We start from the raw sequence: 13,466 nt of genomic DNA on the forward strand, positions 1-13,466 counted from the left end.
ATTTTCACCCGAGTTTCAATGGTCATTTAATATACTTTCAGAACAAAAGGGGGGATGCGCACCCCTGCACCCCCCCTCTGGATCCGCCTATGTATAACCTATATTATCACGCACGTCTCTGTTACATAACAGCTGGGAGTTCGTCGAAGCCACGTTGCAAGCTTGACAGCCTTAGACCACAAGCTAATCAGTGCCGAGGTCACACACGACGTAGCCCATGCTGTATCAATATCTATGTGACATTCTAGCAATAAACTATATTTATTCCCAACTGAAACTTTTTTTTTTTCATTGTTATCATGTTTCCAACCTACAAACATGTAATATTTTTCATGTATGTATTTAATACAGGCTTTTTAAATCATTCCCTGATTTATTCATCTTTCTGATAATGTTTTAATTGTTATTCATATAGTCCCCGCTGGTCTTTAGTTGTTTAAGGTATAAGAAAATATATTTGTTTTCCGAGCATGTTCTTTCACTAAATCGGCTATGTGCCTGTGAGCAGCTTAACAGATGTCAATAACTGTCAGGATACGCCCACAAGAGCAATATTTGAACACAAGCAGCAGAAGCAAGGATAAAATGGCTGCACGGGAGTGATATTTCCTGATTTAAATTTTCCCCAATCTTCCGTCCCTAACAAGGAAATAATGCGTTCATTACACGGCACATGGGCTTTTATTGCCAGCTGACGACGACAGGTATAGGTAGGCCTGACAGTCTACCTGCAGTTTACTTCAGCAATTAACACCTCCCTAACGCGATCATGAGAAATAAGCCCTTCTGAATGTCAGTCAATACCGTCGCTAGGCAACGGAGGCCATTTCTAAACATTGCCTACTGGGTATAGTTATCGACCGCGACCAGAAGACAATTGCACTGACAATACGGATTACCTACGTTGTGACCTTGTGACGCGGTAGGGGTGTACCATGCATGTTTAAACACAACGAAAACAAAAATGGCGTAAGATGTGATTCGGGGGACAGCCGAGGAGGAAAATGACAGTGGAAGGTTCGATTCGAGGGATGTTGACTTCGTGCGGAGTGCTTGTATTAGCGGCAGGGCTGACGTCGTCGCTATCAGTTGGTAATGTCAGAAACTGTATTATTTGTTCACAAGTGTTTGTGTCGTCCAGTTATATGATCTTTCTGTGACATATGCCGAACCCCTTATTCTTGTCCCCGTGTCATAGAAAGAGCTAGCGTGTATCCTGTAGAAAATCAATAGTCGTTGAGACGATCCCCTTACTGTAAGACATTTATTGACAATGCACTTTCCCTATCTTTATAGATTGAGATTGTACAGTTTACACCGTCTGTGAAGACGTGGTGGTGTTGATATAGGGGATGGTTTTGTGTGCCGTGCCTGTTAACGCATGTTTAATGATCTAGTCTCATTTCCACCCTGCTGACCTGCACATGACATGGGGCCGACCTAAAATTGGCAAACAGCCAACACCGAGGAGCCTCCCAGCCCTGACTTGACATGGATGTTTACAACATGGCGGTTTGGGAGGGAAGGCTTGTTGCTCGACCCTAACTTGACGTTTACAAGATGTATATTGGAGGAGAGGTGGTGGTTAAACTCTCAGCTCGGTCATTGTGACATGGGCGTTTATATTATGTTGTTTAAGCTGGGGAGTCCCTCTCGGTTGGATTGGTATGTGGTACATATATTACCACGCATAATATGGCATTAATAGTCAGTCCTTGTCGATATATTACCACGCATAATATAGCATTAATAGTCAGTACTTGTCGATATATTACCACACAATATCAGTCCGTTACGCATGTATTCTACACATTACACCGGGTGTCATTTTGCGTGTCTCTTCCTCTTATGCTTTCCAAACAGGGTAGGTGGGGTGGCCTAGTGGTTAAAGCGTTCGCTCGTCACGCTGAAGACCAGGGTTCGATTTCCCCCCATTGGTATAATGTGCGAAGCCCATTTCTGGTGTCCCCCGTCGTGATATTGCTGGAATATTGCTAAAAGGGGCGTAAAACTCACTCCCTCACTCATTTTCCAAACAAAACATTGGGTGTCAGTCTACGTGAAATATGTTACCGGTGTAAGTGTCTGACTCACGTAGTTCTTGTGACATGTCTAGCATCAAACACAACATCTCGTGTCAATACATATGTATCACGTGGTAGATGCCCTCAATAGATAGCATTATGGTAGATATCCCCATATGGTAGATGTCCTCATGTGGTACAATAGATAGCATGATATGTTAGATATCCCCATATGGTAGATGTCCTCGTGTGATACAATGGATAGCATGATATGGTAGATATCCCCATATGGTAGATATCCTCATGTGGTACAATAGATAGCATGATATGGTACATATCCCCATATGGTAGATTTCCTCGTGGTACGATAGATAGCATGATATGGTAGATATCCCCATATGGTAGATGCCCTCATGTGGTACAGTAGATAGAATGATACGGTAGATATTCCCATATGGTAGATGTCCTCATGTGGTACAATAGATAGCATGATATGGTAGATATCCCCATATGGTAGATGCCCTCATGTGGTACAGTAGATAGAATGATACGGTAGATATTCCCATATGGTAGATGTCCTCATGTGGTACAATAGATAGCATGATATGGTAGATATCCCCATATGGTAGATGTCCTCGTGTGGTACAATAGATAGCATGATATGGTACATATCCCCATATGGTAGATGTCCTCGTGTGGTACAATAGATAGCATTATGGTAGATATCCCCATATGGTAGATGTCCTCGTGTGGTACAATAGATAGCATGATATGGTAGATACGCCCACGACATTCATTATTATACGACCTGAAACACTCACTCGCCCACTTCCAGTATATAAACTCACTGTCTGTATGTTCGTGTTCACCGTCTACGCTGGATATATCAGATTTAACGATTCCTTGGGGAGCGAACACACTGACAGAAGTACCGGCGAAACGCCACGGCGTGGTAACATCACCTAACGGCATGTCATTCAGCTTTATACGACACCAAGCCATGGGCTAGCTTGCTTGGTAAACCTGTCCCTTTCCATTCTTTGCAGTAGAATGTAGATTAACCTTTCTGCTTCCAGACAGGAATAGAGTTATCGTTTTCTACAAAAAAAGGAATAATCCAAAAGGAGCCCATGGCATTTCTGAAACTGGGTTATATCAAGACTTGCCCAGCCATCCTACTGTTTTTTGCAGTTGTCATATTATCATCCCCGTTTTCCTCTGCCAACTCCCAGGCAGTGGGGTAGCCTAATCGATAATGCTTTCGCTCGTCACGACAAAGGCCCGGGTTCGATTCCCCACATGGGTACATTGTGTGAAGCCCATTTCCGGTGTCCCCCGCCGTGATATTGCTGGAATATTGCTAAAAGCGGCTTAAACTAAAAATCACTCACTCACTCTGCCGACTTCCAGCCCCCATTCAATGTTTTTGTCCTCACGTTAAGACAGAGTCTGTCAACAATCCCACTTAGGGCATTGGACGCCGCAAATCCCTCTTGAGCCACGGGACGACAGTCGTCTAAGACTGTGCAAAAACTCAAAAGTCAATAATCGTGGGTTCGAATCCCGGTCCGCCACATCTATGCTTGTAAGTTTGTCGATACCTTATTTCACCAAAGTGTTAAACGCCCGTGACCTGAATCACTTCACACTTCCTCCTCCATACACCTGACACTGGAATACTTCATATAGCTGCAGTCAGTGACTGAGTTTAGTTTTACGCCGCACTCAGCAATATTCCAGCTATATGGCGGCGGTCTGTAAATAATCGAGTCTGGACCAGACAATCCAGTGATCAACAGCATGAGCATCGTTCTACGCAATTTGGATACGATGACATGTGTCAACCAAGTCAGCGAGCCTGACCACCTGATCCCGTTAGTCGCCTCTTACGACAAGCATTGGTTACTGAAGACCAATTCTAACCCGGATCCCATATAGCTACATGCTTGTATGTAAATGGAATACTGTTAAACTCCAACTCACTCACACAGTCTATATGTTGCCATGTCGCCCTCTACACCGAGTTCATGTAGACCATTCACCTTCTACACATTGTCCATATAACCTCATCTGCCCTGAATTATCGATGTCATAATGTTATTGCAAGAGTGAGTGAGTATGGTTTTACGCCACGTCATGAGGGGGACACCGGAAATGGGCTTTACACATTACACCTATGTGTGGAATTGAACTCTGGTCTTCGGTGTGATAAGCGAACATTTTAACCCCACCAATCTCCTGCCAGAGGAAAGGACCACCTTATCACCCTTATGCTACCAGTGTTGCATTTGTGACCGTGTGGAAAAAGACAACTTGAGTTGACTACCTCACGGACCGACCGTCACTGCAAGATAATACATCCTGTCTGTTTCATGAATTCATTTTGTTTTTCTTTCCAGATTATTTTCCTGCAAAATGCAACAGCAGCGTCACTGTCGTGACCAGTCACCAACTGGAGAGCAGCGTCGGCCTGCACTACGCCAATGACGTCTCTTGTACATACACCGTCACAGTCGCAGCTAACAAGAGGGTTCTCGCAAAATTTCAAAGATTTGACTTTGAGAAAAAACATAATGGCTCATGTACAGATTATGTAAATTTGTATGACGGAAGTGACGTCAGTCAAACCAGACTGAATGCGAACCCTCTTTGTGGCACTATTTTACCCAGCAATGCTATGTCAAGCGGTAATTCAATCACGGTGTCTTTCGTCACGGACAGTACCGGAATTGGACGAGGATTCGCCTTGTTGTTCACGGCGGTGTATAATGGTAGGTTTAAATTATATCTTTTACTAGAAAACAGTTTGCTTCAACAGTAAAGAAATACCAAAAATGAACGCCAGAAATTACTTAAATGTTTCCGTTCTGAGAGTAATTGTTGGCCATTCGTGTTTTCTCACACAGGAACATGTGTATTCGGGGACTTCTCCTGCAACAACTCGCTCTGTATCGACAGTGACCTTCAGTGTAATGGCCTTGACCAATGTGGAGATAACTCCGATGAAGCAGCATGCACGGGTAAGCTTTTAAGGCCTTCACATTGTGTGAATTTTGCGAAGTGTAGCAGAATATTGTTCTTGCCACAAACCTAGAACGAAGTAGGTACGACCCAATGTGAGAACAATGACAGACTCTTAGTCTGTGAAGATCAGTTCTTGAACTGGTCCGTAGCCATAAGAGGTGACTAACTGCCGAGATTTGATCGAAGGTGCCATTGCACAAAGCCGTCTTAGCGCGAAAGTGATAGTAATTCCCACCCCTTAACATAGACTTACGACAATCGAAGTGCTAAAACTCGAGCAGATCCAGGTTAGAACTGGTCTTCCGCAATTCAAGCTTGTCTTAAGAGGCGACTAACGGGATCGGGTGGTCAGGTGGTCAGTTTCGCTGAGCTGGTTGACACTTGTCGTATCCCATTTGCATGCGTAGATCGATGATCATGCAGTTGGTCACTGGATTGTCTGGCCCTGACTCGATTATTTACAGACCGCCGCAGTATAGCTGGAATATTGCTGAGCGAGGCGTTAAACAACAAGAAAATCCTTTTAAAAGGCATCGTTGGAGGCACTTGAGTAAATTAAGGTATTTAGTGAGAAGGACGCGAGATGATTTTGGGGGTGAAGCTGATTTCAAGAGTATCACGATGACCACACCTCCGTCTGTTAGAGATTTGCTTCTATCAGAGATCGGTTCTCTCATTTCCAGTATAGGACGTCTTCGCCATGTCTAAAAATGAAGTACTAGTGACGGACGGAGGAAACATGGTCCGATATAGTGCCACTGCCGGGCCAGGGTCTATAAGCGCGCGATGGTTAGCACAGTGATTAATAAGATGGTATAACATGTACGCTCGCGGTACTGTTACTGAATTATATTGAATAGAAAGTGTTTATTAACGTTTTTGATCGGTAAAAACACAGAATGTTTTCAGATTAGAGATTTATAGAAAACTCTATTTCCGCATTAAAGCGGGACAATTATTTCGGATTACCCAGATGGTCACATGGCTCCTAATTTGCTGCAGCTATGTTCATTGGTCATTTGGAATTGCCAGAATACAAAGAGACTAAATACCATTGGCTGAAAGTTCATTTTGAATATTCCAAGTGTATATATAGAGAGACATTTCAGACAAATTCAGCCTGATTAAGAGGTTGGATGCGCAAACGTAATATACAAAACCATGCGCTAAATTTTGTTTTGTACAACGGCACCCAGACTTATTATTTACAGGTCGGCGTCTTATAGGTTATGTATTCCTGAGTGCAGCCTTAAATACCAGTTACACACCACATCACTCCACAAAACCCTACCCCACAACCTCACATTTCGTCAATCCCCCATGCTCCTGTGCGCCATTTTCCAATTTACCTCACATAGACTATATCCTCCCCAGGCTATCGACAACCCATTATACCAAATCACCTGTGTGGATCTATAATTCATGTAAACTAGACCTGTTCTTTGTAGTCGCAGTGCCGGAGATAATTGCACAATCATTGATTAGCCTGGTGCTGATGTATACCTGTCTGTGTGTACCCTCTGAGAGACACAGGATGTTATATATGTGTCACAAACACTAACCCGGATAAATCACAGGCAATTAAATACGGTTCTCACAAAATGCAAACATACATCATGAACACCAATAATAAATAAGACAGGTATATATATTTACAAGTGCAAGGCAAACACACGTATTCAACGGCGTTATTGGTACAAGTATGTAATGAGTATTGTTTTACGCCGCTTTTAGCACTATTACGACGGAGGTCACCAGAAATGGGCGACACATTGGACCCATTTGAAGAATCGAACTCGAGTCTTGATCATTTTGCAGGAAGAGTGTAGACGTTGATCAAGAGCTCTTGCGACAAACTGGCGATTCCCGTAATAGTCACAATTTGACTTTAGATTTGTGACAGCTAATGAAAAAACAGAGAGAATTCTTTACATCACAGTTATAATCAGTTGCTATATGTGTCGCGTGGTGTTTTGTGATGAGGACAGTTTCACGCCTGTGTTAGCAATAGGGCCTGTAAGTCTCGCGAGGCGCTACTTCCGGTACTAAGCTGGTTCCCAGCTCCCTTTGCGCGCGCTAACATGCGATATGCGAGACGAGGCCCAGCCTACTTCCGGTACCGGGTTTCCGGTGACACGGATACATTCAAGAACCAATTCTGGTTCCAAATCACGCGACCGCCAATATGACTTTACTAGACCGGACCAAGTGTACAACCATGCTTGACTCTCACAGCTGTTGGCAGTCGTATTAGTTGGTTAATTTGGGGATGGATAGATCGGAAATGTGTTATTTCTGCAAGGATTATCGATTCCTTACTGTCAACTCACAACCATGAGACCTTTAGAAAAGGTATGAAACGTTGTTTGTCACCGGAAGTACTAAGGTCTCGCGTGACCTACTTACGGCCCCTGTATACCAGCAACAGCTCAGCGAGGGTCACCAGAAACATTCAAACGTTGTACCCATATCCGGAATCGAACTCGGAATTGTGGTGGGATCCGTTATCCACTAGACTACCCCATGCGTGTTGTAATGTGTAACTGTGTATTTGCTTCAGCCGAAGACCTGCTGCTGAGGTACGGAAAGGACCACGCCCCATTGATAGCCGGCGTTGTTCTCGGGGTGCTAGCCTTCACTGTGATCGGCGTTCTGGTAGGCATGTACATCTACAAACGCAACAAATGGAGACGCTTTCTCAGTGACAATGATGCCGAGGATGAAAGCATTTGGGAAATCGAGTCTGCCTACCCCGTTACCCAGAAGTACTTCAAAGGCAACCGAGGAAGACCAAATTACAATACCTTGCAAGAGTACGCAGAAACTGATCACGTCACAGCAGAAACTCATGACATCAGTCCACGAGGCACTAGTGATGTCAGTGATGCTTCAACTTCCAAACTGACATCGACTGCTTGATACTATATACCAGCATCGAAGTTTACCCTGGGGCCCGAACCACAAAGCGTTCGTAGCGATACGAACATCGTACAACATCTTACGAATACTGTCCGCTACGAACGCTTTGTGGATCGGGCCCCTGTTTTTTTATGGGTGGTGGTCATGTTTATGTAATGTTTACGATGGCATTTAACTCAAAACCTGGACATTCCGAACTCTCTGCATTCCGGACATGTGTAATCTAAACGAAGGAAATTGTCCGATTAAACGAGATTCTTCTTATATATGTCGTTTTGATAGCATCAGTTCATTTGTCGTCATTAAGGCCTCGGTCACATTAGTTGGTACTGCATACAGACTGTTCTGAAATGGAGCTTAAACAATGAATCAAAAGTACTTCGCATATTGAAACCTTGTGAACACGTATAGATACAGAACCGCCGAATTGTTAATCAAAAAACAATTTGAACTGTCCATTCTGAACTCGGTGTCTGGAAAACCCGTTGGGAACGTTTTCATGTTCACATAAGCCATCTCGGATTATTTCTTTTTTCTCAATCGATTATGATAATAGACTTGAGAAAATAAAAATGGATAATCGAAGGTAGGATTCTTCATCTGGACAACTGTTAATCCATGCGAGTTTACCGTTGGAAGTACTCTCCGGATTAACTGGCTTTTACTGTGTATTCAACATACTTTCCTCAAGACTGAGGTTCGTTAAATGACCCGATGTCACAATCATTACGAAAGCTGCTGCTACCTATAACATCTATTTTAACAAAAACTTGCATTAATCAAAATATTGTTGTCTTTTTATTCAATACCAGGTGATGGATGCAATTTAAGTTGTGCTTGCATGTTGCGAGTGGTTAAAGTTTATCATATGCTATTTGCTTACTCATGTGTTCATTCGTATGAATCTGTGGTCTATGAGAACGGAAAATCAAGCAAACAGATTGTCGTTTATGTGTAATTTGAATGTGTCATCTAATTCCTTTACAATTATATATTTTGTTTATATGTTGTTTCGCTGGCGAAACTAAACCAGTTAGCATTATTTGTTTGACCAATTATCTTGATCTATGTTTATTCTCTTATAGGACGTGTACAATGCCCATGGTTTATTTGCGAAAATAAATGACTTGTATAAACACTGCTGACTTGTTTTAAACTGTGTTGACTGGCTGATCGTGTGTTTACAAGCTGATCCTTGTAGTTAATGCGTTGACTGGCTGATAGTGTGTTGGTTAGTTGATCGTGTACAGTCAATGCGTTGACTGACGGATGCTGTATTGACAGTGTGTTGACTAGATGTTATGAATGTGTTAACAGTGACTGGCCGATGGTGTGTAGATGGATCGTGTGTTGACTTGCTAAGCACATGTTTACCGATGTTGTGTAGAGAATGTGTTGACTGGCCGATAGTGTGTTGATAGATCATGTGTTCACTGGATGATCACGTGTTGACTGGTCGTGTGTATATATTCCGCTGGCTGGTTGGTCGTGTGTTGAGAATGTTTTGACTTCTCGTGTGTATATATTCCGCTGGCTGGTTGGTCGTGTGTTCACAATGTGTTGACTGGTCGTGTGTATATATTCCGCTGGCTGGTTGGTCGTGTGTTGACAATGTGTTGACTGGTCGTGTGTTGACAATGTGTTGACTGGTCGTGTGTATATATTCCGCTGGCTGGTAGGTCGTGTGTTCACAATGTGTTGAATGGTCATGTGTATATATTCCGCTGGCTGGTCGGTCGTGTGTTCACAATGTGTTGACTTGACGTGTGTATATATTCCGCTGGCTGGTTGGTCGTGTGTTGACAATGTGTTGACTGGTCGTGTGTATATATTCCGCTGGCTAATTGGTCGTGTGTTCACAATGTGTTGACTTCTCGTGTGTATATATTCCGCTGGCTGGTTGGTCGTGTGTTGACTTGACGTGTGTATATATTCCGCTGGCTGGTTGGTGTGTTTAGACTGGACGTGTGTATATATTCCGCTGGCTGGTCGGTCGTGTGTTCACAATGTGTTGACTGGACGTGTGTATATATTCCGCTGGCTGGTTGGTCGTGTGTTGACAATGTGTTGACTGGTCGTGTGTATATATTCCGCTGGCTAATTGGTCGTGTGTTGACTTGACGTGTGTATATATTCCGCTGACTGGTTGGTCGTGTGTTGACAATGTGTTGACTGGTCGTGTGTATATATTCCGCTGGCTAATTGGTCGTGTGTTCACAATGTGTTGACTTCTCGTGTGTATATATTCCGCTGGCTGGTTGGTCGTGTGTTGACTTGACGTGTGTATATATTCCGCTGGCTGGTTGGTCGTGTGTTGACTTCTCGTGTGTATATATTCCGCTGGCTGGTTGGTCGTGTTTAGACTGGACGTGTGTATATATTCCGCTGGCTGGTTGGTCGTGTGTTCACAATGTGTTGACTGGACGTGTGTATATATTCCGCTGGCTGGTAGGTCGTGTGTTCACAATGTGTTGACTTGACGTGTGTATATATTCCGCTGGCTGGTCGGTCGTGTGTTGACAATGTGTTGATTGGACGTGTGTATATATTCCGCTGGCTGGTCGGTCATGTGTTGACAATGTGTTGACTGGTCGTGTGTATATATTCCGCTGGCTGGTCGGTCGTGTGTTTACAATGTGTTGACTGCACTTGTGTATATATTCCGCTGGCTAATTGGTCGTGTGTTGAGAATGTGTTGACTGGTCATGTGTTTATATTCCGCTGGCTGGTTGGTCGTGTGTTTACAATGTGTTGACTTCTCGTGTGTATATATTCCGCTGGTTGGTTGGTAGTGTGTATATATATTCCGCTGGCTGGTTGGCCGTATGTTGACTGGCAGATCTGATCGTATCTTGGCAATCTGTTCACATGATTATGTGTTGACATGTTGATAATATGCTGACTGGCCGATCTTGTGTAGACACGTGTATACGTTAGCTAGGTAATGGTTCGTTTTCAGTACGTTTATTGGCTGATATGTTCTTGACTGGCTGAGAGCGGTGGGGTAGCCTAGTGGTTAAAGCGTTCGCTCGTGACGCACATGGGCAAAAGGTGTGAGGCCCATTTCTGGTGTCCCCCACCGTGATATTGCTGGAATATTGCTAAAAGCGGCGCAAAACCATACTCACTCACTGGCTGAACCTGTGTTGATCAACTGATCGCGTGCTGACAGGTAGATCACGTGTGGGTAAAGTGTGGGCAATGTGTGGCCTGAACGAGCTTATGTTAAGAATGTTTTGTCTGGAGATTGCATACTACTATTTGCTAATTGTTAGGATATTAGTGATATCGCATCACCAGTGAAATAACCTTCAAATGCAATAAAACATAAAACATCAAGGTTAATAGACCCGAGTTGTGAAGCTGATGAGATATGAACTGAATAAAGGCATTAATTGCTACATGATAAGAAACGTGACCCAGCTGCTTTAAACACTTAGAGATCACGATAAATGAAGTGTCATCAATCAAGTTGGTTGGTTTGTTGTTTAACGCCCCACTCAGCAATATTCCAGCTATATGGTGTCAGTCTGTAAATAATCCAATCTGGACAAGACAACCAGTGATCAACAGCATGAACATCGATCAACGCAATTGGGATACGATGACATGTCTCAACCCAGTCAGCGAATCTCACGACCCGATCCCATTAGTCGCCTCTTACGACAAACATGGGTTACTGAAGATCAATTCTAACCCGGATCTTCACGGGAAGATCAGGTTGAAAGTGAATATTGAAGCAAAGCGGTGGTATGACTAAAGTGAGATTTGAATAAAGTTTAATAAAGTATTCAAAGGCCCAAAGTTCGTGAGTTTGGTTTTACGTCGCTTTTAGCAATATTCCAGCAATATCAAGGCGGGGGATACCAGAAATGGGCTTTACACATTACACCTATATGGGGGAATCGAACCCGACATTCAGCGTGACGAGCGAACGCTTAAACTACAAGACCACCTCGCCGCCGCTCAAAGGCCCAGAGATTATTAGAAGCGTTATGTTACTACAGTAACAAACACAGACAACGTGTAATGATACACGAGACAATGGTTACGAAGGTTGAAAATTTACACGAATCCACGAGGACTCCTAACGCGATGAAGCCACGGGTCTGACCTAATTGAAAACATTAATTGCATACATTATTCATAGTTTGTATATGTTTGTGAAGTTATATGTATAACTTGAGATTCACCATGGGAAAAGTCACGGAATACTGACTGGCTGTATGCGGAAATTCAATCCAATGTTCCAGTTGTGTTATGAAGCTTATATGTTTTGCATAGGGTAACCTTTCACCATACTGATCAGGCCTATATGATATAATCCTTCCTTTTATTGTTATTAGTTGGGGTTCTTTTTTGTTTTTATGTTTGTTGGTTTTGTTTAATGGTTTGCATGTTTTTCTTGTTGTTTTTTGGGTTGTTTTGTTGTTTTTTGGTTTGATTTATTTTTCTTTTCTGTTTTTTTCTTTTTTTTTTTTTTGGGGGTGTTTGGGTGGTGGTGGTGGACAGAGAGAGAGAGGCGTGTGTGCCTGCGTGTGTGTGTGTGCTTGGGGCTTGTTTGTTTTTTGAGAGGGGAAATGGTACCCTTCCATTCAATTAGTCTGAATATCACTTGTAATGTTGTAATTTCATATATATCATGAATGTATACCCTTATTTAAAGTAGCACATCATCACGTTTACGATACAGATTTTATTATATTTGAAACTATCCTGCCTCATTGTCAGTAGGGAAGGCCAGTTATTTAATAAAATGCTACGGTGGCTCGTAAACAAACCAGACAATCAAATGATTGATGAGCAAGAAAATCAGCTGACAAAATAGTGCATTCATTTTATATATTTGTCTATAGACGTGTGTAATTTCACCTTTTAACAATTAAACAATTGTTAACATTGTAACATGCAGTTACAATGTATCCGCCTTATATGAGGTCTGAGCTGTATAACACCACATCGATAAATGCCCCTGCGTGTGGTGAAACCCAGGGCTTCAATTCAGCAGCAGAAACATCGATCCAGCTCAAGTAAATGCCAAACGTCACACCTGGCTGAATAAAGTCACAGTCAGCTATACACATTTGCTTCGTCCTTTAAAATATCTGTTACATGAGGGGGCGGTTGGATGGACTTATAATTAAGCGTCCGCTCGTTATGCCGAAGCCCCGGTTCGATTCCCCACATGTGTACAATGTGCGAAGCCAATTTCTGGTGTCCGCCACCTTGATATTGCTGGATTATTGCTAAAGGAGGCGTAAAACCATACTCACTCACTCACTGTTATATGAGAGTACTTAGTATTCGCCGTCAAATTCGAATCCTGGTTCGCCTTATGTTTCTTGGTTTTGTCAGCAACTCCTACAATAACCGGGGGTGGTGGGGAAGCCTAGTGGTTAAAGTGTTCGCTCGTCACACCGAAGGCCCGGGTTTGATTACCCACATGTGTACAATGTGTGAAGCCCATTTATGGTGTCCTCGTCTTGATATTGCTGGAAT

General features: G+C 43.0%; 1 protein-coding gene across 1 annotated transcript; it reads left to right on the forward strand.

Moving 5' to 3' along the window:
• The first annotated feature begins 483 nt into the window (after positions 1-483).
• On the forward strand, positions 484-9,105 carry LOC124285101 (neuropilin and tolloid-like protein 2). Its single transcript, XM_046721258.1, has 4 exons — positions 484-1,092; positions 4,424-4,795; positions 4,931-5,044; positions 7,609-9,105. Exons 1-4 carry the CDS (start codon positions 1,005-1,007, stop codon positions 7,965-7,967), a joined length of 933 nt encoding a protein of 310 aa, XP_046577214.1. The 5' UTR covers positions 484-1,004; the 3' UTR covers positions 7,968-9,105.
• The last annotated feature ends 4,361 nt before the right edge of the window (positions 9,106-13,466 follow it).

The sequence above is a fragment of the Haliotis rubra genome, unplaced genomic scaffold (genome assembly GCF_003918875.1).
Source record: "Haliotis rubra isolate DU_JTF1 unplaced genomic scaffold, ASM391887v1 Scf11, whole genome shotgun sequence".
NCBI lineage: Eukaryota > Metazoa > Mollusca > Gastropoda > Lepetellida > Haliotidae > Haliotis > Haliotis rubra.